The sequence below is a fragment of the Zootoca vivipara genome, chromosome 1, assembly GCF_963506605.1.
Source record: "Zootoca vivipara chromosome 1, rZooViv1.1, whole genome shotgun sequence".
Classification (NCBI taxonomy): Eukaryota; Metazoa; Chordata; class Lepidosauria; order Squamata; family Lacertidae; genus Zootoca; species Zootoca vivipara.
Genome location: NC_083276.1, coordinates 128,404,492 through 128,431,772, shown reverse-complemented (window position 1 = coordinate 128,431,772; position 27,281 = coordinate 128,404,492). Strand labels below are relative to the sequence as shown.

At 43.8% G+C, this 27,281-nt stretch overlaps 2 protein-coding genes across 5 annotated transcripts in view; one reads left to right on the top strand and one right to left on the bottom strand.

Moving 5' to 3' along the window:
- PIKFYVE (phosphoinositide kinase, FYVE-type zinc finger containing) overlaps positions 1-5,464 on the bottom strand; it is an 84,292-nt gene extending 78,828 nt beyond the window's left edge. For 2 of the 4 annotated variants that reach the window (XM_035138340.2, XM_035138332.2), the window contains exon 1: positions 5,121-5,461. The gene's annotated coding sequence lies outside the window, so the exon portion shown is untranslated. Of the gene's footprint in view, positions 1-5,120 lie in introns of all 4 variants that reach the window. The other 2 variants (XM_035138322.2, XM_035138348.2) reach the window with 2 other exon arrangements.
- A 2,107-nt stretch (positions 5,465-7,571) lies between these two features.
- On the top strand, positions 7,572-26,972 carry IDH1 (isocitrate dehydrogenase (NADP(+)) 1). The gene is made up of 9 exons (XM_035138359.2): positions 7,572-7,763; positions 14,120-14,247; positions 17,401-17,692; positions 18,090-18,195; positions 20,388-20,565; positions 22,076-22,227; positions 23,468-23,608; positions 25,155-25,317; positions 26,123-26,972. The coding sequence occupies exons 2-9, from the start codon at positions 14,126-14,128 to the stop codon at positions 26,214-26,216; spliced, it is 1,248 nt and encodes a 415-aa protein (XP_034994250.1). The 5' UTR covers positions 7,572-7,763; positions 14,120-14,125; the 3' UTR covers positions 26,217-26,972.
- Positions 26,973-27,281: the final 309 nt, after the last annotated feature.

The window sequence follows — 27,281 nt, the reverse complement described above, 5'->3', positions numbered from 1 at the left end:
GTTTTCCCAGTAGTGATGTATGGAAGTGAGAGCTGGACCATAAAGAAGGCTGATCGCCGAAGAATTGATGCTTTTGAATTATGGTGCTGGAGGAGACTCGAGAGTCCCATGGACTGCAAGAAGATCAAACCTATCCATTCTGAAGGAAATCAGCCCTGAGTGCTCACTGGAAGGACTGATCCTGCAGCTGAGGTTCTAATACTTTGGCCACCTCATGAGAAGAGAAGACTCCCTGGAAAAGACCCTGATGTTGGGAAATATTGAGGGCACAAGGAGAAGGGGACGGCAGAGGACAAGATGGTTGGACAGTGTTCTCGAAGCTACGAACATGAGTTTGACCAAACTGCGGGAGGCAGTGAAAGACAGGAGTGCCTGGCGTGCTCTGGTCCATGGAGTCACGAAGAGCCGGACACGACTAAGCGACTTAACAACAACAACAACAACAACAACAACAACAACAACAACAACAACAAACCTTTCTGGGTACCACTCTTTCAACATGGCATTTAAAAAGTACTAATACAATTATCAATAATACAGAAGACAAACACTACTGCAATCCCTCCACAATTAATTATCCAGTATAATAAACAGCTAAAAACCAAGCAAGCATCTCAGCCAAGAATGCCTCTTGTATGCATAGGCCCATCTGAAACAGGCAGGTCTTCAAAGCCTCCTGAAATAACTGAAAGTACCCACATACTTTGTGGTGGCCAGAAGCACCAAGAGATATACTGTATAGACATTCCTCCTGGAACTTTTGAATAAGCTATTTGGGAGGTGGGCTATGAGGGCTTCCCCTGAAAGGCAGCCTGTATGTACCTCAAATAAATCTAAGTAACCCCCTTTAGAGAGCCTATATAAATCTCTCTAAAGTTCAGATACACACATAAAAGGGAAGTTCTGCAAGCTACAAGGTGGTAGTTTCAAGCTCTCTTTTGACAAAGAAAAGGGGCCAGCTCCTCTAACACCTGCCCCACCCCCAAGAAAAACCCAGCAGACAAGCTGTCTGTGAAGGTGTGCTGCTCCTTTGTGTGCTCAGGAGCAGAGGATGGAACCATAGCTGTCAACTTTCGGATTTGAAAATAAGGGATCAGCTGCCTCACCTGTCCTGGGGACAGTGTACGGTAGATATATCCTATCCAGGATAGCAGCGGGAAACGGCGCTAGGATAAGGGAATTTCCAGCAAAGAAAGGGAAAGTTGACAGCTGTGGCTTGGAATAAGGGAGTTTCCCACAAAAAAAGGAGGGTTGGCAGCTATGGGATGGAACAGAGGGACAAGTCCTCACTCAGCCTGCCAGAGCAGGGAACTCTGATCCCAGTTTCCTCCCCCTGTCTTCCACTATCTTCAGGAATTGGGGAAGTTGAGCAGGATTAGTTCCTCATCCCTTCAAGTGCCACTCACAGGATAGCAGCCCTTACAACATTCTCTCACCTGCTGACACTCACAGGAAAGGCAAGGGGGAAGGAAAAGAGAAGCAGGGAAAAGCAGGATCAGGCACAAGGAGGTCGGGAGAAGATGTTAGTGCATGGAAGAGCACACAAGTGCAGGTCGGGGGAAGATAGCTGGGGCAGCTGCAACAAATTCCTCATTTGTTTTCCTATTCAATTGAATATTCCTATACAATTGCAGATTCATATTGTGAACAGCTATGGCTTAACTGACAAGCCTGAACATCAGGCTTAGCTGACAAGACAGCCATCCGCAAAACAAAACAAAAAACCTAAATGTGGAGCAACCACCGACATATTTCACATCACAATTTCCATAGTTACTGTTTTAAGGATGACAGGGCAAACTGGATCACTTAGTCAGAAGTGACTTCTGCATTAGTAAACTGCAGATGAACCAGAGTCCTACCAAACTCATGCAAACTCTAGAATTGTTTTGTGCTGCGTGATCTCTTCCCGAAACACCAGTATAGCTTCCTTTCACCATAATTCTAGAGCAGGACCAGAGCAATTTCATCAACCAAGGCAGCATAGGAATGCTAGTGCAAGGTTGGAAATTCATGTGCCAGCTAGCATAGGTCAGGAAAACATAGTTAAGTGTAGCATGGGAATATTCTGTCCTGCCCAAAAGAAAGAAACAGAACAAAGCTATTCATGCAAAAGTGGGGTCAATTTTGCCCACTTAAGATGCACACAGCTGCAGCCCCAAACCATAGCTTTGCGAAAAATTTACAACAGGTTATGGAGAGAAGAGCTTAACTTGTGGGCCGGCATTATGCTGAACATCTCTCAGCCCTGCTCCACATCACTGCCTGCTGTCATGGGAATGGGAGGGAAACTACACAATGTAATGATTTCAGGACAAGTGGGATCTTGGAGGGGCCAGAAACTCAATTTTTCTTATAAGTTACACCCTTAGGAAGGTATCAGTCTCACCTCACTCGCTGGGAATAATCATTTGAATGTCACCTCTTAAAAGTCAGTTCAACAAAGCCTTGCAATTATTATTATTATTATTATTATTATTATTATTAATTACTTGCCCTTCACCCTTAAGGTACCAGGGAAGGTTACACAACAATTAAAACACAATATTAATAACTACTTAAAACAACTTACAATCACAGAAATAAAATGGGTCTTAAAAATATAAATCTCAAGCATCAAAAGCCAGATCATTAAATAAATAGTAGCCCATGTTTTTATACACAATAATTCAGTCCTACATTAAGAACTAGCGTGTTAGCCATAGGTAACAAGCAACTTCATGTGGCAAGCAAGAGGGTTGGCAGAGGTGGGATGGAATGTGCCATCCTTCCTCTGCATCCAGCACAGAAACCAACTCGGTGAAGAGACTGTTTAGAAACTACCTTACAAAGAATAAGTTGACATTTAAACCCCAGGAAAAGAAAGGTGTAGGTTGACATTTGACTACAGAAAAAAATGCCAACTATGACTATTTCAGAAAGTAGAAAATGCCTTTTTTATCTGTGATCTCTGCCACTGGTGCTTTGTTATGCTGTTATGCAGATGTGGCAGTTTCAGCAAATGCAGGTCATCATAAAGAAGGTATATGACAATTAAGTAAATTGCAAAGAGACCCCTGTTAAAAGTTAAGTGTTAATCTCTCATTACTCTCAACAATAGCTTATCAAAGCTGAAAGGATTAATGAGATTTATGGTTGCTCTGGTCAATAGTTCAAGAACTGCAAGCTTTAAGCATTCAATTAAACTGCAGTAACTGTTTTACCGGGTGGCACTGCGGTCTAAACCACAGAGCCTAGGGCTTGCCGATCAGAAGGTCAGCAGTTCGAATCCCCACGATGGGGTGAGCTCCCGTTGCTCGGTCCCAGTTCCTTCCAACCTAGCAGTTCGAAAGCACGTCAAGTGCAAGTAGATAAATTGGTACCGCTCTGGCGGGAAGGTAAACAGCATTTTCGTGCGCTGCACTGGTTCGCCTGAATCTGCTTAGTCATGCTGGCCACATGACTGTACGCTGGCTCCCTCGGCCAGTAAAGTGAGATGAGCGCCGCAACCCCAGAGTTGTCCGCAACTGGACCTAACGGTCAGGGGTCCCTTGACCTTTAAACTCAAAATCAGCTCACCAAAAAATAAAGATGTAACACAGAACAATTCCTAGCAAATTTGACATTTACTGGATAAATCCTGTTGATCCAAATGGAAGGGGATTTCCAACACATATACCAAAGTACAGTAATGTTCTTTCCACCTCTCTCTCACACAACAGGGTGATAATTAACATTCCATCACATTCTCAGCAACCTTAAAAATAAAGATTCCATTCATCGTTAGTCCAAGCAATTGATGCTGTCCAATATTGTCATGAGATTATTTTTTTTACAAGCTCAACAAAGCAGGTTTTGATTCAAACAGCCACTTCCTCCTTTTCCTGCTACAGTTTGCCCTTCTAGTGGGTCACTTGGATATATTTCTTCAAAGGAGAAAAACTGCATGCATATTTTACATTTCTCTACACAAACTATTCCAGGCTTGCATCTTAAGACCAGCTACTCTCTTGAAGACAGGTTCCATCAATTAGTACTCTACCTTGGGGCTTTTTTGTGACAGTACTCAATAGTACAAAGTACCAACACTTTTTTCTCTAATTGTTGAGCCATTTTCTGCTGGCACCCATGGCACCTATATCAATATTATGAGTAGCAACACCTTTTTCTTTCTTTTTTAACCAAAGCAAGAGTTTTCCCGAAATTGCTGCCCTACTTTCAGCTTTAAAGGGTGGAGTTCTCATACTGGCCACCCCAAGTTTTATAACAGAGTGCCCCCTTGCCATGGAAAGCACTACAAAATGTACTGTAGTCATTGTGGTCAAGTTAAGGAGTGTTGGATCCGGACGCAGATCATCTCCCAATCATCCATCAATCTATTAGGTGACCTTGTACAAGCCATCTCTCAGCATGAGAGAAATTATATACTACCAGAGGTACAAGATAGTCATTTACACAGCACTTTGTATAAAAAGCATGGAGACTGGTGACAAAAGTGTGTTCCTACACCTTTAATAGTTGTGCGGAAGGGGGAATGCCAGGTGCAGCTCATTACATGGGTGAAGTATCCCCCACCATAACCAAACATTCCCTGTACTACTCTCTTCCTTTGCACCTGTTCACCTTAACGCAGGAGTGTTGGGCAGTCCCCTGCCTTCTTCATTTTCATGAGGCAGCGAGGTACATCACTACCACATACTGTCCTGCAACTCCCCCCCCCGAGGACCTAGGCAGAGGTGGCAGGATTCGAACACCACATCCTACACACCCGAGTTGCGGGTGTGGGCTGCATAAAAGAAGTAAAAACAAGCTAATTGGTTTCCTTTCTTAGCCTTATTTTGGTGTTTTATCACACACACACCCCAGAAAAGTTATTTGTGAGAATCAAAACGTTCCCACCTCCAAAAAAAAGTCTTCACGCATACAAAATAGGCTATCTGCATACGTTAAAGAAAAGAAACCCCACTTTAGAAAACGGTTGACAAGTGTGGTTTCTTTGCTTCCTTGACTCCACGCACGCAGGAGGGCAAACTTGCAGCCTCGCCTTGGCTCAGCTACGCTAGAAACGAAACGCCCCCTCAGACCCACCTGCCAGGAATATTAATACTCTTTAATGAGGATGACGGCGGCGCGCATCTTACCTGCCCTTGCAACTCTCTTCTTCCCTGTATCCCAGCCAGGCAGCTCCTGCCTTCTGCCTTCTGCCTCCTTTAGCAGGCTGCCTCCTTTAGCAGGGAGGTGACACCAACACCACCAGTGGTCCAACAACAACAATAACAACAACAACAACAACAATAACAAACAGCGACGGAGGGAACGCGGGATGCCCGGCAAAGGCAGCACCTGACTCTACTTGAACGCGCTTCCGCCTTTGCATGAACTTCCGGTCTCCACTCCTGGGCCGGCCACTGGCAAGAGGAGGAGGAGCTGCCGTCGGCGCAGGCAACGCAATCGACCCCCGAGAGACGGAGATCAGGAGCCGCCGCCGCAGGCAACGCAATCGACGCAAAATGCGGGAGCGACGCAGGCGCGAGCCAACGAGCCCTGCGATCGTCGTTGTCAACTCAGGCCGTCGGTTCGAGTGCAGTTGTTTCGATGAACAGAGTTCTCAAGTGGCCGGTGGGGGGGGGGTCATAAGTGGGAAGGGACCCGTGGGTCATCCAGTCCAACCCCTTGCAACACAGCAGAGATTTGGACACTTGGTTTTCCCCATCCCATTTCGCACTCCTGTCTCAGCGATGTCTACACCCGCTTGGCCATGGACACGGAACGGAAGATGGCAGGATCCCCAAGGACGTGCTCTATGGGGGAGGCACCTGGCCCGTTGGCAACTGCGTTACGAGGATTTCTGCAAACATGTCGTGAAGGCTGGGAATCCCTTGCAGATGACCGCAGTGCCTGGAGACAGACCGTCAGGTAACAGTGCATCTGCAGCAGCACAACCGGGCTCCTCCATCGGCCCCAGCTGCAACAAAACACGTCTCTCCCGTATCGGTCTCTACAGCCCCGGCCGGCGCTACAACCTTCCAACAGTTTGAATTCACTCCATCATTGTATCCAGAGATAGACAAATGTCAACAACACTAGGGGGATGATAGAAAGTTCACCCTTACAAACAAAAATTCCCAGCGCTGGGGGGTGGGGGTGGGGAGGATGCCAGCATAGGACTTTTTGCTTTGACCATTCGAGGAAGGATTATACTGTGGGTGTGGGGACCGATTTCATCCATCTGAAATCAGAAACGGCTTGTCTCAAATTTCAGTGAGATCTGGATCAGAACTGGGAGTCAACCAAGCTGATGCAAATTTCAGTCACTAATTATTATTTTTTAAAAAATCTCTCTACATAAATATACAAGAGAGAGACATCCTAAGTAGTTGCCACAATATACTCACAAGTATTCTGACCACTTGAAATGTGTGCCCCTGAGCATGTGCAGAGATTCTTTTCCTCCTTTAATGGGGTGGTTCCTCATTCTCAGTGTATGTAACTTCTGAATATTGTTAATTAGATATAGAAAAGCAGAAAAGAGCCATGTGTATGTAAATGAACATATTGAGCAACGTCCGTTATGGTCTGATTTTGAAAGCCACAAGCTCAGATGCAGCTCTCAGAATTACTTGTGCAATTTTTTGACCCACCCAATTCACCACAGTGGGACACTGACTGTTTGCCCAATGACAGCATGTTCGGCTTGGAGCTGAGACATCAAATAACGTCAGTGGACGGCCTTGGATAAGACATTTATTTCGCCTTCAGCTCTCTACCCCATAAAATCATTGTCCAAGCTGCGAGGAAATATAAGTAGCGCCTTCAGTTTTTTACAGGTAAAAAGCAGTGGTACATGATAGTCTTCTCAAATATATTAAAACCTAGTTTTCCATACATCCTTTACACTCCAACCGCCAGCTTAGTGTGACCATCATACAGAGTCCAGAGGGACCATGGAGAGAAGCATCTTGATTTTCATATGCAAGGAAGGAAGTGTAACCATGCTTGTCTCAAGGTGTGACCTGAAATATGTCAGCTTTCTTGGATTTTCGGAGAAAACAGCAACATCTCTGGCTGTGACAGGCCAGGGCTTGGCGGTTCTTGTTTTTCATTGCCTTGAAAGCCTTTCCCCTCTTCCTACCAGCCAGGTGCCATTCTCTGCCCATATCTAGGCACTGCCCCTTAGATCCCAGGATCCTCACATTCAGATTGTTCCCAGCTTGGGGAAATACTGCGCGGTGCCACCACGCAGCCTGGTGCCCAGGATCAGATTGGCGGTTGCGTTGCGCCTGGGCGCTCAGAGATGCGTTACACTTTGCAAAATATCTAAGCGCTCCTCCTCCTCCCAGATCCCCAGCAGTGAGCGGTTCTCGTTCTTGCGGATCGTCAACTTCCTCCTTTTCCCTGCTCTGCATTTTTGGTTCCTTGCCCTCCCCATTGGCAGATCGCCCCCAAGGCCGCCCTTCCCTTTCTCCGGGCGCGTTTCCTTGCAAGCTGCGTGGGAAGCGCGCATTGGCGAGGCAGGATCCTCCCTTCTCCTCTCAATGGGGGAATGCGGCGGCACAGGCGGGACTAAGGCGACGGAGGGCCGCCGAGGGAGGAGGCGTGGCCCCAGCAGCCCTTCTTTTAAAATCAGCCACGGGCACCAGCTTGCAAGCGCCCTGAGAACGGCAGCAGCGGGCAGTGTTTGCGGTAGGGACTCCGGCGCAGAGCTCAAGCGGTGAAATCTGCATTGACTTCGCCTTCAAGACCACCGGAGACGTTCTGTGACTTGCATCTAAGCCGAGAGAGAGGTGAGTCTGCTGGATCCCAACTTCTTTTGTCTGCGTGTCTTCTCTCTCTCTCTCTCCCCATTGGTACGGACTATGGGTGGGTCGTCATTTTCCGTTTGCAAACCACCCTGCAACTAAAACTAGACAGACAAAAGTGCCACATTGACCTATGCGTAGCGTCTTCCTTTTTGTTATGACCCCCCCCCTTCCCCGCATCTTTATTTTTTATCTCTTTGTCCGCGCTTCCCTGCCAACCCCACCTCTGCAAATTGTAGACATCAAAATGGCAGGGAAGGCCGTTGACACGGCACCCCGTAGAAGATTAAGCTAGCCAAGCTGAGCTTGCATCTGATCGGTTGGGGATCGTTTGATGTAGATAGGTTCCTTTATAACATGCTGTACCCTCGTACACAGTGTCGTGTCGGTGCAGATGTATATGGCTAAAGGATTGCCCTCCCCACCTCTTTCAGTTCAGCACAGGTTTTCTGCATAGGGTGGTGCCCTGCATGGTGTTAGTACGGCAGCAGAAGAACCAGTGGGTGGTTCATTATTCCAGATTAATTGACCCCAATGGCGCGACTTTAGATTGCATGCCTGCGTTTCAATCAAGTCCATGAAATCCCAGTACAAATCTATTAGACAGCTAAATTACACAATCTGAACACGGAGGATCCTAGTTCCGTGTTAGGATTTCAGCCGGCTTCTATCTAAACTGTGCCCTTGGCAGAGCTGGTGTTCCAAACGGTCTATCCAATAGTCCTGCTTGACTATAATGTGTTTAAGATCTTGTCAAAGCATCCAGGTGCCTCTTTCGATTGAAAATACCTTTTGCTTAGCAGTGCAATATTTTGTTGTTGTTGTTGTTGTTGTTGTTGTTGTTGTTGTTGTTGTTGTTGTTTTACATAACTGGTTATCTTTATCTGTGATACCTTATCAGTATTTTATGCCAGTTTTGCAAAATCTCCACTTTCAAATTGCTCTTCGACTTAAAGGAAATGTAGACTTAAAGGAAGTAGAGAGCGTACCATTTTGAAATGGGGATTAAATTTGCTTATTACTGGTACTTTTTTATATATGTTGGAAGCTGCCCAGAGTGGGGGGGGGGCAACCCATTCAGATGGGTGGGGTACAAATAATAATAAGAATTATTGCATTTCTGCTGTGCAATTTTTGCATTGCTGCACAATGCACTGCAAATGCATTCTTTTCCAATTTAAATATTTCATTCTGGTTTTTCACAATTGTATGGAATCTGTCTCTGTGGTAGCTAGTAAAAAAAGAACAGAAAGCATCTAAATAGAAATTGAAGCCACAACATGGCAAACTATGTAAGACTGCAAGAATTATTTATATTTATAATCCTGCCTTTCCTCCAGTTAACTCAGTGGCAATCACTCCAGTGAGCGTCAAAACAGAGTAGCGATTTGGAGTCCCAAATTTCAGTGGCGGCCTGTGCAATGCCAAAATTCAGCACCTGCCTCTCGCTTTCCAGACTACATTATAGTTGCAGCACCACCAAGGCTTCTCACCCAGTGCAACTGAGCAGGTCATGCTCCCCTAAATCCCCCTCTGATTTCCAGCTGGGCCTCCCAATGCCAAGCCCAAGATTTAAACCTGTGGGGAAACCTGTGGCCCTCCAGATGTTGTTGGACTACAACTCCCATCCCTGGCCATTGCTCTTCCTGACACTGGCTGATGGATGTTGAGGTTCAACAATATCTGGAGACCCCCAGGTTCCTTACCCCTAACCTTTGCACTATGCTGGATTTGTTGTTTAGTTGTATCCGACTCTTCTTGGACCAGAGCACGCCAGGCACTCCTGTCTTCCACTGCCTCCTGCAGTTTGGTCAGACTCATGTTCGTAGCTTCGAGAACACTGTCCAACCATCTCGTCCTCTGTCGTCCCCTTCTCCTTGTGCTGGATAGAGTATGTTTATTTCTGGTTTTTATTTTGGTATGAGCTTTCATGTGCATGCACACTTCTTCAGATACACTGGAAACAGAAGTGTCAGACCCTTACCCCCACCACCCTCTGTATATATATAAGGGTCTGACACTTCTGTTTCCAGTGTATCTGAAGAAGTGTGCATGCACACGAAAGCTCATACCAAAATAAAAACTTAGTTGGTCTTTAAGGTGCTATGAAGGATTTTTTTTATTTTGCTTCGACTCAGACCAACACGGCTACCTACCTGTAACTATTTCAGGTTTGTTTTTAAAAAACAATTTATTCCTTTTTTCCAAATAAACAACACACAAACAGAAAAAAACCAAATTACAATTCCTCTTTTCTCATCTCAATTCATTACGATCTGCCGAGCTGTGACTTCCCTCCCCCCGTCATTCGGCTTTGTTTCTCACTCTTATCTCGCAGTTCCTTTTTACCCACATTTTAAAGCAGTTCGTAGGATTTATTTCAGTCCTGCAAGTGTCTTTAAACTTCTACAGTTCTTCTCCATATAGTCAATGAATTTACGCCATTCCTTTTGGTACTTTGTCTCTCCCTGGTCACAGATCACGCAGATCAACTTTGCCAACTCTGCATAGTCTATCATTTTCGTCTGCCACTCCTCAATCGTCGGTATCTCCTGTAGTTTCCATTTTGGGGCTAATAAGGTCCTTGCCGCGGTTGTAGTAGACATAAATAATCTCTGATCTCTTTTTGCGATTTCCTCTCCTACTAATCCCAATACAAAAGCTTCCGTTTTTTTAGGAAAAGTATACCTAAACATCTTTTTCAGTTCATTATATATCATTTCCCAAGAGTATGCTTATTTCTGAACTCAAGACTGCTTTCCAAATGTGTTCCTTGCACCCAGGTATTAGTTGGGCCCAGTATTATTTTATAGTAAAACTCACCTTACTGAGGTCATGTTCATACAGGTGTTTGATTTGCAATCCGAAAGACCTCCCTTTAAATTATGAGTACTGGTGTCAATACTTCCCTTAAAGCCCTCATTTTCCATTGCGACACACGCACACATTCCAGGGAGAAAGGTATGCTATTCCTAAACTAGAAAAATGCTTGGAATTATGGTGCCTGAGGAGGTATGTTGCTGGGATCCCTGGCAAGGCAGAATTGCAGTATTATTGGCTATCTTGTCAGTATGTTTTTTTTAATTATGTTTTTATCATTGATGGCCCGTAATGTGTTTTTAATATTGTATACCGCCCTGGGATCTTCTGAAAAAGAGCGGTTGATGATGATGATGATGATGATGGACAGTATATAAATGATGATGGTAATAATAATAATAATAATAGTACACTTATTGTGCAGAGCTCACATGCTTGCAGGAGTCTCCACCTGTATCATCCTGCCCCACACATTAAGATCTTTGCCCAATGTCCCACTCTATCACTTCTATCAGAGGGTGAAGTTTGTCATAAGGGTCTGGCTCACACATAATGCTAAACCAGGGGTGGGGAAACTCTGGTCCTGGGGGCAAATGTGGCCCTCTAAGCCTATGTATCTGGCCCTTGGACTCTTCCCAGGCCACACCTGCTTTGCACCCTCCTACCGTATTTAGCCTACCGTACAAAGGTAAGAGTCGATTTTTTTTGCCCTCCCAGCCCCATTGGTTTCCTACCATAGTGGCAGCAGTTTGCTCAGCAGCAATCGGTCGCTGTGATCAGTGGTTTAGCTGCGTTGTATATTGAATTGTTGCATAACTCCGTGTGTGCACACAGCCAGTCACCTGTGGTGATGAAAGTAATTCCATGAAACATTGTGATATGTAATTGTGAATGAATAATCCTGGTTGTTACAAGCAGGAAACTTCTCCAGGGAAGTTTTCCTGGTGCCTTAATTATACACTGTTAGGCACCAGGCAAAATGTTCCTTTTTAACCAGACCTTTGGTTAATTTGATTGACATCCTATGCCCTTTTAAAATGTGGTTGTTGTTGGGGGGGGGTGTTATTGGGTTGTGGTTTTTATTTTGATTTTGTAGTTTTATATTTTTATTTTATTCTGCGAACCGCCCTGAGACCTCCTGTTACAGGGCTGCATATAAATTCAATAAATAATAATAACAATAAAGAACACTAGCATGCACATTGAGTGAACAATAACTTATAAAAATGTGCAGAGTACAGCCTAAAGCATGATCCTTTTTATATTATTTATATTTTATTTCATAAAATTTGTACACTGCTTGATTGTAAAACAAAACATAAAACAGTAAAATCATTTAAAAAATACAAACCTACCCTAAAACATACCAAAGTTAAAATGCTAAACAGATTAAAATTACCTCAACTTTCTAAACATCTGGGTAGGCTTGCCTAAACCGGAATATTTTTAGCAGGCTCCGGAAAGGGCACAGTGAAGGCGCCTGCTTGATCTCAAGAGGCAGGGAGTTCCAAAGTCCAGGCGCTGCCACACTAAACAATTGAGGTCTTACAAATCCAGAACAGGTATCATGTGACACCTGTAGTGGAGCCAATTCCACCGATCGAAGCGTTTGAGTGGGCACATGTAGAGCAAGGCAATTTTGTAGATGAAGATAATTTTTTTGCTTTGAACACAAGCATACAATAAATGGGAACTATTTTAAAGCAAAAAATGGCCAAGTCATTGCTCTTTCATAACCAACAGTAGTAAGCAAATACCTGTGGGGATTATAAGTAAGCCATGGATTGTTTTTGAACAGTGCTTTTGTTGACAGGGATCAAGGGCCAAGTTAGGAGCTGCAATTTTTTCCTCCTATTTACTTGAATGCCTGGCTCTCTCGCTTTCAGAAAAGTAATATACAGAGGAACTTCCTCTTACCAATCAAAGGTGTGCAAGGGAATAAGAAGAAAAATCTGTGCTGGGTGTACCTTTGCTACTGCAGTCTCCATGCGACATACAATTTTTCAAAGTGATCGCATTTGGCCACTTCGTTTCAGCAGGTCTCTTAACTTGCGGGGGTCATTCACTTGCCTGAACAGATCCTGTTTGTGCTCCCATGTCACAGATGGCAACTTCTGCTATCTGAAAGGCATATCTTGGAGCTTTAGGCTGCATGCTCAGGCATCAAAGCTGTGAGCTCTCATGTAAGGCACCTTGCAAATCTTAGGCACTACAGTATATGATTATTTAAACTGAGACGTTTCAAGCCATTGTAACTGTAACTGGCATGGCTTTGGTGTTTTTTTTTCAATTTTTTATTATTTTTATAAAACATAAAACAAAATATAACACTATCAAAACAACAACAAAAATACAAATAAGAAAGACAAAAACTTTCATTAATCTTGACATCTGTTCTACTCATTGTGCTGTGACTTCCTTGGATCCTCTCTGCTGCGATTCACTACTAATCCTATTTAGCAATTCTATTTCATAATCCATTTATCTTAACTTATAATTTCACAAATTCTTAATTATACTAACCATTGATTATTATCATTTCATCTTTTCCTTTATCTCCAATCCCTTACCAAAGCTACAACTTCTACTATATTTCAAAATCCATATCTTACTAATCAATCACAATATTATATTTCTTCAAATAAACTTTAAAACTCTTCCAATCTTCTTCCACCGTCTTTTCTCCCTGGTCGCGAAGTCTCCCGGTCAGGTCAGCCAGTTCCATGTATTCTAACATTTTCATCTGCCACTCTTCCACCTGTAACTGACATGGCTTTGAAGGAAGCTTGCTAAAACCTGCCATAGCCCTCCTTAATACCAGGAGACATGTGGCTGGAAGCGCCGTAGAATCTGCGGACTTTGTGCTCTAGTGCATACCTTTACCAGGGGAAATACCCGGTGCCTTAATCCCATGCAATTCTAGGAATGTCTGAAGGACAGGAGCCATTTAACCTTTCCAAAGGCAATGGGAAACAATAACTACACCGGTCTGGAAACGTCTAGATTTCCCCCTGCCTGTTATGGCTGTTAATGTTGTGGCTGAACTGACCTTGAATACTCCTCTGCCTTCTCCTGGCTTGCTGCTGCCCATTCCCCCTTGGTGCAAGAGGGGGGGAAAGATGGGTGCTATTTTGGTTGCAGACAGCAGAAATGTCCAGTTCGATATTCTCCGGAGTGGTTTATGCACACAGGACAATCTGGGCTTGTGGCAGATACATGATCCTTCCCCTTAACAATACTCAGAGATAGTCCAGCTATTGCAGGTCATGTAGATCCAATGGAAAAATAAACTCCATTCTATGCTCCAAGAAACTACAAATTTTTTTTAAAAAAAAAATCAGAATGGAGCATGAATGTCCATAACTTACCTTTCCTGCCCCCAAAATCTGAATTTCACTGGGATCATTCCAGACATGAACACCCCCTTCGTAATGTCTCTGTTGCCAACTAGCAGCTCGATTTGATCAATGGATGTCACAATAATCTGTATTTAGTGTCTGTGTTTTCTCCCTCCTTATTAGCTCACAATGTCTAAAAAAATCCATGGCGGATCTGTTGTGGAGATGCAAGGAGACGAAATGACCCGTGTGATCTGGGATCTGATTAAGGAAAAGCTGATCTTTCCCTACGTGGATCTAGATCTCCACAGGTAACTGGATTTCCACAGGTCCTCTGTATTGTGGGGAAATGTCCAGTTTTTACATGTGTGTTTGTCGACTGCTTAGCTCTTGTATTTGGGAGAGTCTTGCTTGATAGTTTCTTTCTCTCTTGGGGACTATCCAATCCACATGTTACTTTTGCTGACCCCAAGATTGATATCCACTTTGAAATGGTGTGCCGTGATTAGAAATAATTGTCTAATAGAGGCAAATTCTGTTAAGTACTTTGTGACTGTGTGTTCACAATGCTGATTCTCAAATGTGTATACCCTTTACCAGATGGGCGGGGTATAAACAATTTATTATTATTATTATTATTATTATTATTATTATTATTATTATTATTAGAGTGAGATCTTTTAGTTTGTAAGTTCTTGTAAGTGGCCAGTACAAACATGCTTAGAACTAGAGGTTACATGCTTCTGTTGGCCAAACGTCTCCTTTAAAACAAAAACCTCAGGGTCCAGGGAAGCTTGAACTGCTCAGAAAATAGGAACCTGCCCAGTGTTCCTTGCACTGTCCTCCGGCCACACAGCCCAGGAGTTTTTTCATGCACATACCAATTTAATAGTTTTCATGCTGTGCCGTGGCTCTGTGAATTAAGTAGGCAAACTGAGTTGCCACTTTCTTTTCTTGCATCGCTCCTGTGCCAAATTGGCACAAAAGCCTGCCACAAGCGGCAGCAGCGTAAGAGGTTTGCAGTTCTTTTCCATGTGCTAAGGAAAGACCCGGGTTTTGGTGTTCTGTCTCTCTCCTGCAGCTTATTAACAGCATAGGAATTCTGCAGTGGAGTCTGGGGAGAGTAGCAACACAATAGGCAGCTTCAGGTTTATGTTTGATCTGCTCTGTGAACTAATCCACCCCAACCCCACAACAGCACTTTCACCCATTTTTCTGCTTCTGAAGAGCTCTGACAAATGTTATGGCTATTCAGAAGAACCCCACCCTCGCTGTCACCACCTGGGCATCATCTGCGAGCTAGAAAACTGTAGCCACAATGACTCATCCCCACTTTCTTCAGCCCTTAAACCACGTGGGCCTGCGGTGGGCATTTACAGTATGGGAGGGGAAAGTCAACCTGCTATTTCACACATTGTTGTTGGAAACAAACCACTGCCTTACCAGCACGGAAGTGACCTCCCTTTGGCACAAGCTTGGGCGGTGTGCGTGGAGGTCCTGGGCTGTCCCTAACTCACCGAGGGCTTGAGACCCATCAGCTCCCCTGAGTCAAAGCTGTTCCCGGGATGTGGCTGCTGTCGGAAGCTGACAGCTTCTAGGACAGCCACAGTGTAGAACTGAGTGCAGGTTGGGGGCCAAAGGTGGACAAACTACCCCAGAAGGAGCACAATGTGTCCCCCACCAGAGGTACCCCCACTCCCCTGACACCACACACTGCCAAAGCTATTGGCAAGAATACTGTGGAGAAAAGTACAGCAGAATCTTTTCAGTGCATCCATCAGTTGTACATTAAACCGTTGAGTCTTTAACCTTTCCCCTGCTTCTCTTGCACTTTGCTTTTTGTCCCAGATACCTGCCTAACCAGATGTACTGCTTTGCTTGTGCTGACGCTGCCAAAGCAGAAACGGTATCTGATAGCATAGCTGTACAACCCCATACATCTGAGTCCAGACACATCTTCATTCATTTGTTTTTATTTGAAGAAGAGCACCAACATTGCTGTCCAAGTGGCTTTTGCTCATTCCTCCAAGTGTTAACTTCATGAAATTATCCACTTTATGAAGGAGCTCCTTCTTTCATGGGGACTCCAACTCCCATCAGCCTCAGCAAGAAATTGCAGGGGTGATGGGAGTCAGGGCCGTCTCGAGCAGGTCGGGCGCCCTGGCGCGGAGATCGCTCTGGGCCCACGCCCTCGCAGCACAGCTACCATACGGCTTTGCCGTGCAGCGCCCCCCCTGCCAGCCCGGCGCCCTGCGCCACCGGGACTGCACCTAGAGCCGGGCCTGATGGGAGTTATGGTTCAGCAACTTCTGGAGGGCCAACGGTTCCCCACACCTGCAGAAGATGGTCATTTTTCTTGGTTTGTTGTGCCATTTCCTATCTCTACTATGCTTTTTGAGCATGTTTTCCACCCTGAACTATGATGTGCATGTTTAGTAAGGCCTTGGATGGGTTTGTAACAGGGTGGATTTGATTTAAATCAAAATGATTTAAATCACGATTTAAATCACTAGTCAGTAAGGCCTGATTTAAATCATAGTTTTCTACATAAAGACTAATTCTTGCTGGTATAACTTTAATATGCAAGTAGATGAAGATTTTTAGAATAGCAACTTTTCATATTAGTTTTTTATCCCCAGTTTAATAGGTTAATCATTCATATTTGGACAACTTTACTGTTGTACTTAGGAAGGAGAAAAATAATAATTACCTTAATAATAACAATTTAAACAGATTTACTCAACTGAAACAATAACATTACAGCATATGTTATTTGCTTCAACAAACATCCATGTTTGTTAACTAATTTGGCTAAACATAAACAATATATATATATTTTAAGAAACTTAGACTGTCAGCCCAGCCTACACATGAAAAACTTAAATACTGTCCACTCCAAACAATCAGAAAAATATTGTTTCTATTCTATTCACTGAACTTCTTGAAACTTAGCACTGAAGGGGTTGTTTCTGTATTCATAGGTTTGTAGAACAATAGGGTTAAGGTCTTTTTCTCAACTCTGTTCATGTTATAACATTTTTGCTGTGAAGAAGAGGCATGTGATCTCTGTTGAGTCAAATTCAGTTTTGAGAACTGCAAAAGTAAACCAAGCATCTGTGATAATATCTTGTAGGCAGAGAAACTGCCCAATAATCTTACAAAAACCTCTGGAAGAGCATGACATTGTGAATAGATTAATGGAATTTATTTACCCCCAAAATTAAACATATACAACCTTATTCTACATAATTAAAAAACTAATCTTTATATCATGATGGAATAGCCTTTGGATGGTAATATATTTTCCTCAAAAAGCATTTTATTTTAAAAAATATGATTTAAATAAAAAAAAATCGATTTAAATTTAAAAAATCCGATTTATTTTTTTTAAAAAAAAATCATTGATTTTTATCCACCCTGGTCTGTAAGGCACTTAACAAATGACTGGGTTTTTTTGCTTGCAGCTATGATCTGGGCATAGAGAACCGCGATGCAACTGATGACAAGGTCACTGTGGAAGCTGCAGAAGCTATCAAGAAATACAACGTAGGAATCAAGTGCGCTACTATCACTCCGGATGAGAAAAGGGTAGAGGAATTCAAGCTGAAGCAGATGTGGAAATCTCCAAATGGAACGATCCGAAACATTCTCGGGGGCACAGTCTTCAGGGAAGCCATTATCTGTAAAAACATCCCCCGACTAGTGTCTGGCTGGGTAAAGCCCATCATCATTGGCCGTCATGCTTTTGGAGACCAAGTGAGTCCTTCACGCAGCATTTGGCATTTATGGCTTTTGCTGTTGAGATTTTGTATGGTTAGGGAATGCATGTGAAAGAGAGCAAAATGCAAGAAAATGAATCGTCACAAAGCTTGTCTCTTACAGATTTTTGAACTGAACTGCAATTCTTGTTAATGATTAAAATAGATTGAGCCGTGTTGAAATCTCTGCAAGCTACAGCTGTGGCTGTTTGCCTTGGTCTGGAAATCATTTAAAGGAAGTACTAATTCCCCCTTCTTTCTTCCCTGCAAAGGGAGAATAATGGAAATCTGACCTGATACATACATGCTATATAATTCTGGTAGGGAGGGGGTACTGGAAAGTTGGGTGTTGATCATCCCTGACCCAAGCGGCCACTTTGTTTGTTTTTCTGCAGTACAGAGCCACAGACTTTGTCGTTCCTGGCCCTGGAAAGGTAGAGATGACCTACACACCGAAGAATGGAGGCAAACCCATAACTTACTTGATCCATAACTTTGAAAGTAAGTGTTGGATTATAGAAAGGATATTTGAATGTGGAGAATTAGGGGGGGCTTGTAGCCTGAATAATGGATTGAGCCAGACCTTCAACTAGGGATCCACAACTGGGGAACCTTGACCCAGTTGCCCCCCACCCCAAGTTGCCAATGTGGGAACAGAATGCAGAGGAACTGGTAACTATGGTGATATTCAATTGAGTCTTCCTCGCTAGACCTGCTGAAGTTAATGGACATAACTTAGTCATGTTCATTAACTACAGTGGGTCCACTCTGAGTAACATAATATTAGATCAAGGAGCACATGAAGTATGAGAAAACCAGCATTTCTGTTCTGTACATATTGTTCTGTCACCTGTCACCATTGTTCCTGTTGCATACAGACCTGTTCTTTTCTGCCAGAGGCAAGGGCACAGCCCAGGAATCCAAAGTTGCTTTGGTGTTGCTCAAACAGTTGTGAAACTGGCGTCGGTGGTTGCAAAACCAACTTGTGATTTCCATGTGTTTCAATGTCTTGCTTCATTCTGCACAAGGCAGTGCAGTTTGGGGTAATTCTAGCTTTGATGTGTATAGATAGGATGAAAGGACTACAAGGGGAAGGATTGATTCTAGCAATCGCAGGCGGAGTTCTTGAAATCTATGTTTGCGGAAGGATGGGAGTTGCTGCACTGTTTGCCTGTCTGGATTGCCCAGGAGTCTTGAGAGATTGGACTGGAAGAATGTTGCAGAAGGGATGCAACAGAGTCATTTCCATCTTGGTTCCATGTACATGTTGGAACCAAGAAACTCCTAAGAGGCTAAGAAGATACAGCTCTGAGGAAGAGGTTGAAAGGAATGGAATCTGCAAAGGAAAAGAGAGAGCCTGAAGAATGTAGACGTGGCCCAAGTCACTTACCGCCCTCTCATGATGGTTCCATAAATCACATGGACAATATCTACAGAGCACTCTGAATACTCAAAGTGCTTTACAAATGCATACTATCCATAAGCATTAAATGGGTGTTTGGTGATTCCTGTCTGAAGGCACTGGAGGTTTGTGCTCACGTGTCCCAGAAAGTTATGATCAGGTTCTTTACTATTCTTAAAGGGGGAAAGAATGCTGCTTTCTGCCTTCTTAACTCCTTTAGTGTAGCTTGGGGAAATTGCTAGGAGGCTGTGTTTGCATGGAGAAGCAGTCGATTTCCCAGCCTTCTGTATAAATGAGAGGCTGCATTCATTTAAGCTGTGTACTGGATCTGTATGCTTAGTATATGGTTGTGTTCATTGATGTAGAGATATAATGAATGCTGCATTGAACTGCACATATATGCCATGCATCAGGGCGCACAAAAATAATTGGTGGCTGCAGAACAGTCCTTAAACATTCTGGGAATGTTCCCTGTACGCTTTCTATCCATTGAGCCATGGCCATGAATGAACAGTTGTAGGCCGTGTGCCAGCTTGCAGACTGTGACAAGCAGAGACTGGGTGGAATCTGTTCAGATACACTGAGGTTTTTGTCCTTCCTCCCCACCCAGTCTAACTTCATACTTTGCAACTCCTCAGTGGTACTCCAGGCATAAAAAAAAGAGAGAGAAAGCCTGGGAAATTGCAAAACAATCAATACAATAACCCTGTAAGGTATGTCAGTATTATTTCTGTATTTCAGATTGGGGTATAATAGAATAGCCTAAGACCATCCAGAGCTGAGATTTGAACTAAGGCAGCCTTCCTCAAAACCCTCCTTAACCATTAATTACTGTTGCATTACATTGCACGCATCGATGCGTGTTCTAAGCCCTGCAGAATCATTCCAAGGAGGTCAATTGTCATGTCAGAGTAACGTTCGATTATCAGTCATCATTTTAGTCGTTCAGGTATGAAATTATCGTCAGAAGGCATTCCAGTTTCTGAAAAAGACTGATTTAGAGTCCTGTTTTATTTTAATTTTAATGAGAAAAAGGAGTAAAGATTAAAACACACTTAAACGAGTTTAAAAAATCATAATATTTATTGAAAATGTTTTTATACTCGCCTTCATTTAAAAGGATGTCAGAGTGGTTTGCTGTTTTCTTAAAATGAAAATATATAAAAATATTGGGGGGTGTCAGAGAGGAGAGGAGCACACTATAAAAATACCGTGCTGCTCAAAAGCAGATGTTTCTGTTCTACCTGACTCCTTTTTTTTTACTTTCCTCTTTCTCTCTTCTGTGGTATAGATTGTGGAGGTGTGGCTCTGGGAATGTTCAACCTTGACCAGTCCATTGCGGACTTTGCCCACAGTTCTTTCCAGATGGCGCTGTCTAAAGCATGGCCTCTCTACATGAGCACCAAAAACACAATTTTGAAGCGTTATGATGGGCGTTTTAAGGACATATTTCAGGAGATCTATGAGAAGTAATCAATATTTTGTTATATATTCATCTTGCAGGCATATCTTTGTTTAAAGAACTGTATCGTTTCTTATAAGTCTGATCTTTGAGTCTTTGGTCAAAAAGGTCTTCCTCAAAATCTCACATTTTTATCTTATTTCTTAATGCCAGTGGAAGCTGAACCAGTTAGTCATTCTTTTTGCAAAATCTCTTTCTGTTAACTCCTTCAGAAACATGAGGTGGAAAAAAGCTATTGTAAGGGGAAGAGAATATAGGGACCCTCTTCCCCTCATCAGAAGCAGCCCCTCCCCACTCAGCAATAACAGCGAGGATGCTCAGGAGTCTAGTCAGGAAGTGGAGAGAGAGGGCCGGGGCTCTCTCAGCACGGAAGAGCCCCTGCAACACAGGAGGGAGGAAGAGAGAGGGGGGGAAAGGGGGGGAGAAGGAAAACATGGAGTGTAGACCCTTTCCTCCGGTTCCGGAATTACGCAAGAGAAGGAGGGGAAAGAGATTTGCCGTCCCAAGACTCTTATGCTGGAGGCGGTCCAGGGGCGGTCCAGTGCCGGATTCTGCGTCGGACTAAGCAGACATGTTGTACATACCCAGCTCACTGTAAATAGACTGCACTAAATAAAAACTGCTAAAAGACAAAGCATGCGGAGCGTCGTTACTCTAGAATAGCCTCAACAATCCCGTGACAGCTATGAACCTGAGTGAATGAAGAACTGATTTTCATATTTTATATGAAAATAAACTGCACCCAAATAAAAATCCAACGAGAGAGACACTGGAGGCCCAGACATCAAATTCAGTCCCCTAAGGTTCTTTGCCTGCCTTCCATCCTAACCCCAGATCCCAAGGACACCCTTCCAGGCTAAGACACAGGCATAGGACTCTAGATCTGCCACTTCTACACTTTGAACAGGAGATGATGCCTGGACAGAGCTCTCTCCCTGTACTGTGGACCATGGCTCCTTGCCACTGCACTGACCACACTGGAAGGAAATGGTAGTCTGCAGCTTTGCTGCTGATCACTCTGTAGAAGAGGATGAGGGATTGAGGAGCTACAGAATCCTAGTTGCAGGAGGTCCTTGCTGACCATTTAGTTCAGCCCCCTGCAGGAAGTTCAGGTAGCATCCCCAGCTGTTCAGCCTCTGCTTAAAGACCACCAGCAAAGGAGAGCCCACCAATGCCCATCAGCCCCAGAAAACATGGTCAATGGCCAAGGATCATGGGAACTTGTAGTTCATCTGGAGGACCAAAGGTTCCCCACACCATCCTTTAAGTACTTGGATATTGGACTGCCGTTGCTTTCATGAAGCTTCTCATATTCTGACTTAAATCTGCCCTCATGTAACGCAAGCCATAAATATCGTAAGGTACATTAGCACGAAAACTCAGGCAGATTTCCTCCCCTTCCTCACCGCATCCCCACATGCTTTATGCAAGATGTAAGCTGCTTTCCCTTCTTCTCAAGGGTTGTATATACTGGACCTGCAATTTTCACCTGTGATTCTACTTCCCTTCCCTTCCAGGGAGTACAAGTCACAGTTTGAGGCCAAAAAGATATGGTATGAGCATCGGCTGATTGATGACATGGTGGCCCAAGCGCTAAAATCTGAGGGAGGATTCATCTGGGCCTGCAAGAACTATGATGGGGATGTGCAGTCTGACTCGGTTGCCCAAGGTACGATCCACCCCTCTCTTGTAGCAACTTGATAGCTTGAGATTAAATTCTTTATCTTTGGCAAGGCATGGGTTGGCTGTGTGTGGAGTGACTCAATGATTGTTGGGACATCAGAATAGCCCTGTTAGAGCAGGCCAAGGAACGTCCTTGGCCCAGCATTTTGTTTCAAGCAGTGGGCAGTTAGATGCTTCTGAAAAAAGCCTACAAAGACTACAGTTCCTGGTGGCAAATGTGCCAGCTTTCACATGGCGCAGGATTTGTCACAGAAGGGGAAAGCAACTAAATTCCCTGCTGTATACAAAACAAGGTTGTTCCCTTGTACAGATGATGGTACCCACTTAGCTATGTAAGAATATTCCAGTCCAACAAACCTTTCTACATCAAACATGAATGTGTACAATGGATCAGCCAGCAGGGAGTTGTTCATAATTATTGTACATAATGTTGATACAAGGAAGACCTATTTCCGACAAATATTTCTATATCAGCAGTACATGGCTTCCAAGAATGGCAAGGGGCCACCAGAGAGGAGGACATGGTTCTCTGCCTTTAATCAGTGGCTCAAAGCAAGTTTTGCTGTTTCTTTACTCTGGTAGCAGCCATAACATTTAATGGCTATGTTGCCCTTACCCAGGTATTGTATGCGGCCTGTAACAGCAAGGAAAATGTATGCTGCTTGCTTGAGTATTGGGAAGCAAAACTGGTCTTGCCACACTTACGCGCTTGGGAGGCAGGAAGCTTTCTGAAGGAATGGAGATGAGGCTAAGAGGAAGAGTTAGCAGAAAATTCTAATTGTTAAGGAGCTAGCCTTGCTGGAAAGACAAGTGGGTGTTTGCAATTAGCCTTAAGGTGAATTGTCATAGAATTACTACCGTATGTAGCCTAATGGCAGACGCGATGCTGTTGGCCCTGACAACTGTCCCACATGGCTCAGCAATTTACAGAACTCCTAAGGGCAGTGACTTCTGCATAGCATTTGATCATATGCCTTTAGGCCACTACGATCCTGTAATCAGAATTTTATTGCCGCCTTCCATTTCACCAGTGGAAAACACTTTGTGAATTCCAGGCAAATTCAAGCCAGGTCCAGCTAATTTGTAAGACATCTTCATATCCATCCTTTGATCTTCTGCATGAATGAAGGCTGTTGAGACACACCAGGTTGATTTATTCGCCCCGCCTGGTACGCCATGGAGGAATATGCAAATAACTGAAGTTTTCAGTGTATTCTCCTGCCCAGGTTATGGCTCCTTGGGGATGATGACTAGCGTCCTGATATGCCCAGATGGCAAAACTGTTGAAGCTGAAGCTGCTCACGGCACAGTCACCCGTCACTATCGCTTGTTCCAGAAAGGTCAAGAAACCTCTACTAACCCCATCGGTAAGTTTGCTCCCAGCTGTCTCAGCCATACCTAGAAAATGTCCATGAAGCATGTTTTGCCACAGCGTATTCCTAATAATAAAAGTCTTGTTTAGATCTTGTGCTTATTTTGTTAAGCTGTATCTATTGGTATGGAATATTATGGCCATAGGAACAGCGAGTTCTGTCTCCACTAGTTCAGGGTCCCTTTACTGCAAGGATTACTGCTAGTGCAAAGGAAGTCCCCCCTTCCTCCCACCTGTGCCCCCCAAATCTTTTTCATCAATTTATCCAAGTCTCCAGAGCAGATTTCAGAGAGGGCATGGAGGCAGGCTCCTGTTGTGGTAGCAGTCATCCTTGCACAGATAGGACAAGTTAGTAGAATACTGCCCCGTGTACAGGGTGAAATCCAGTGCTGCCGTTTCACTTGTAGAATGGCTTTTGATCCAGTGTAGGGATCTTCCTGTGCTGGCGTGGAGAACCCACAGCAGTCTGGGACAAATTTTGGGCAAGAATCACCTCCCCTTCTTTTACACTAGCGGACATCTCTATTAAGAGTCATTCTGCAGATGGAACAGCAGTAGATAAGAGGGAATGGAGTCTGCAGATTTGTCAGATAGCAAAATAATCATGTGGGGTGCATGCTGTATAGTTTGCACAGCACAGATGAAAATATTGCTGTAGTGTGTGGAATTCAAAATGAATAAAGGCAGAAACTTACCTTCCAAGTCCCGGACTGCAGAATCCGGGACTGGCAGCCGTGTGACACCGGAAGTTGCGTCGACGCAACTTCCGGTGTCGCTCTGCCCATCTATGGGCACCAAAAATGGCCGCCGCCAACACCGGAAGTCGCATTATGCACTTCCAGACATGCGTAGATGCGACTTTTGAAGCCGGCAGCCATTTTTTGTGCCCATAGAAGGGCAAATCAGAAAGGAAAAAAATGGCCGCCGGCAGGAGAAAATAACGGAGAAAAACGGGAGACGAAGTGATACGGGGGACCACCGGGAAAAGGTAAGTAAAAACGGGGGTTTCCCGGGGAAAACGGGGTACTTGGCAGCTATGGGCAGAAACCCAAACAGTTTCCAGGATTCAAGTAGTCATTCTGCATTTATAATATAGTAATGGTTCCAGAGTGTCTCAGGAAACGCGTGAGCCAGGTGAGAGGTACAAGAAGTAATGTGTGGCAGGAAAGAATTTAACTTCTACTACTTGGATGTCTTTGTCGTCATTCTCTTAATGGGAAAACACTGAAACGGAAATTGGAAATCTTGACACCATTTGAGGAATGAGATTCCCATATGGGGAGATGCAGATGGGTCGCAGGGCCATTATGGCTGTGTGTCAGGAGGCTACTTGCTAAGATACTCCAGAGGAAAACATTTCACAGGGGAAGTTTTGATAATTCAGTTCAAGGAGTGCAATCGCCAGTTGAAATCAAAATTAGATTGTTAGGTGCTCATGGTACAGGAGGGAGTAATGTGATAATAGAGATGGTCATTATTTCAGAAGTGGAACTGTTGGCTCAATTCATCTTTTTTCCCTCTCTCCTTTTGACCTTTCTCAGCATCCATCTTTGCCTGGACTAGAGGTCTTGCTCACAGAGCAAAGTTGGATAACAACACAGAACTTAAGAACTTTGCTTCTGCCTTGGAGGATGTTTGCATAGAGACCATTGAAGCTGGCTTTATGACAAAAGATCTGGCTGCTTGCATCAAAGGGTTACCCAAGTGAGTAAACTCAGCCCATTAGGAAAGCTTGATTTATCTTCTTTTGAAAAGGAATTTTGTTACTACATAAAGGTAGAATTTGTACAATCACCAAAAATCTAAACTGCTTGTATGGTGTACGTTGCAGCATAGACCTGAATTCCATCCCAAAGACAGGCAATTAGAAGAACTGAAAAGAGAACTACTCGGGTCTCCAGTAAAATATGACTGCAGTGTTCTAAGTCATTCTTTCCCAGGGTCGTAGCAGCTACTCCTTCTGCCAAATTGCGAAAAGTCTTAGTCTGTATTTCATGCTAAAGTCGCCACACAGGCCCAAGGTTAGGGAACATGCATCTAAAATACATTCTCATGCCTATAAATGTAGGTTTTCGAGAAAGGAATGACCCCCGTTTTTTCTTCTTAACCAAAGGAAAGGAAGCCTTGAGATACTAGATCAGGCACCCCCAAACTCGGCCCTCCAGATGTTTTGGGACTACAGTTCCCATCATCCCTGACCACTGGTCCTGTTAGCTAGGGATGATGAGAGTTGTAGTCCCAAAACATCTGGATGGCCGAGTTTGGGGGTGCCTGTACTAGACTGAGGGGTGGAAAGGAGTGGATTGAGGATTCACCCCATCCACGAATGGGAGAAAAAATTCAGATGGCATAAAACATTGTCAAAACATTTCATGCACATGTATGGAACAGCCAAACTTTGTGCCATGCTGCTCCTGACTGACACAAACCTGCAAAACTAGCTAAAGTTTAAGATCAATTTTAAATCTCATACTATCATAACATTTACGGTTTTCTTTCTTCATTTCAGTGTGAAGCGCTCTGACTACTTGAACACATTTGACTTCATGGATAAACTTGCTGAAAACCTAAAGGCAAAGCTCTCTTCCCAGCCAAGACTGTAAGGAGCAGGCCTCAAGAATTGCTCTGGAAAGAAGGTTGCCTGCCACGTGAATGAATCGCACTGTCGTGTAGTATAGCACTTGAGGGGGAAAATATGTCTACATTGTCAGATTTTGTTTTTTGTAAAAAGGCACACAGGGCAGGCTAGATGGCTGCCTCTGAATTAAGCTGTTAGCCTTCTTGCCAACCAAAACCCGCAGTGACAGACACACACTGGGGGTGGAGATGAGTTCTACAGTGAATGATTTAAATAATGGAGTAGGTTTTATATTCTAGCTGGATGTTGGGCCCTTGCTGGAGTATATAAAGCATTGCAAGATTTAAAAACCTAGTGAAATTGGATAAAGGCTGCAATCCTAACCTCAGTTGCCTGAGAGTAAGCCCTAATGAGTTCAGTAGGCTTTGCCTCTGAACAGACATGGGTAGAAGTGCACTGAAAAGCCTTGCGTTGGCAAGATTGTAAGAGGATTCTACTAATGTTAGGGTTGTGAATATTTGCCACAGTTCATTAGGGCAAAGACTTAGACAAATGCAGTCCTTTTCTTATGTATAGTACCCAGGTTGAAGTGCAGGAATAATTTACTCCTGTGTTTAGGCCAGGTGTGTTTTATTTCCTTTCAGATAGGTTAATGGTGCAGTTTCTCAAACTATTTTCAACCATTTGAACATTCTTTTATTCTCATTAAACATTGTCCCGTCCATGGCTCCTATTCTCTTTTTATGGGGGATATTTGGCATAAATAAACTACTAATATCCATCCCTAAGTGTCATCTGGTTTCTGAATTGTAAGGCGATAACTGGTAAACTGCAGTTCAATTTCCAAAATAATCCTTGCACTTGGAACAGGTGTAGGGTGGCTGGGTAACTTGCAGATCTAGTGCAAGGCCCTAAGCAGCATTTAAATGGGGTCATGTCTTCGCTGGAACTCCGCTTTCGACACTTTTATGCAAGGTAATAGTCCTATATTGTCTGGAATGAGATGATCTGCAACTCAATAAAATGTTAAACGTTCTACATTCCTGGAGTTCTGACAGGCTTTCAAACATCCAATTGAACTTTTTTTTAG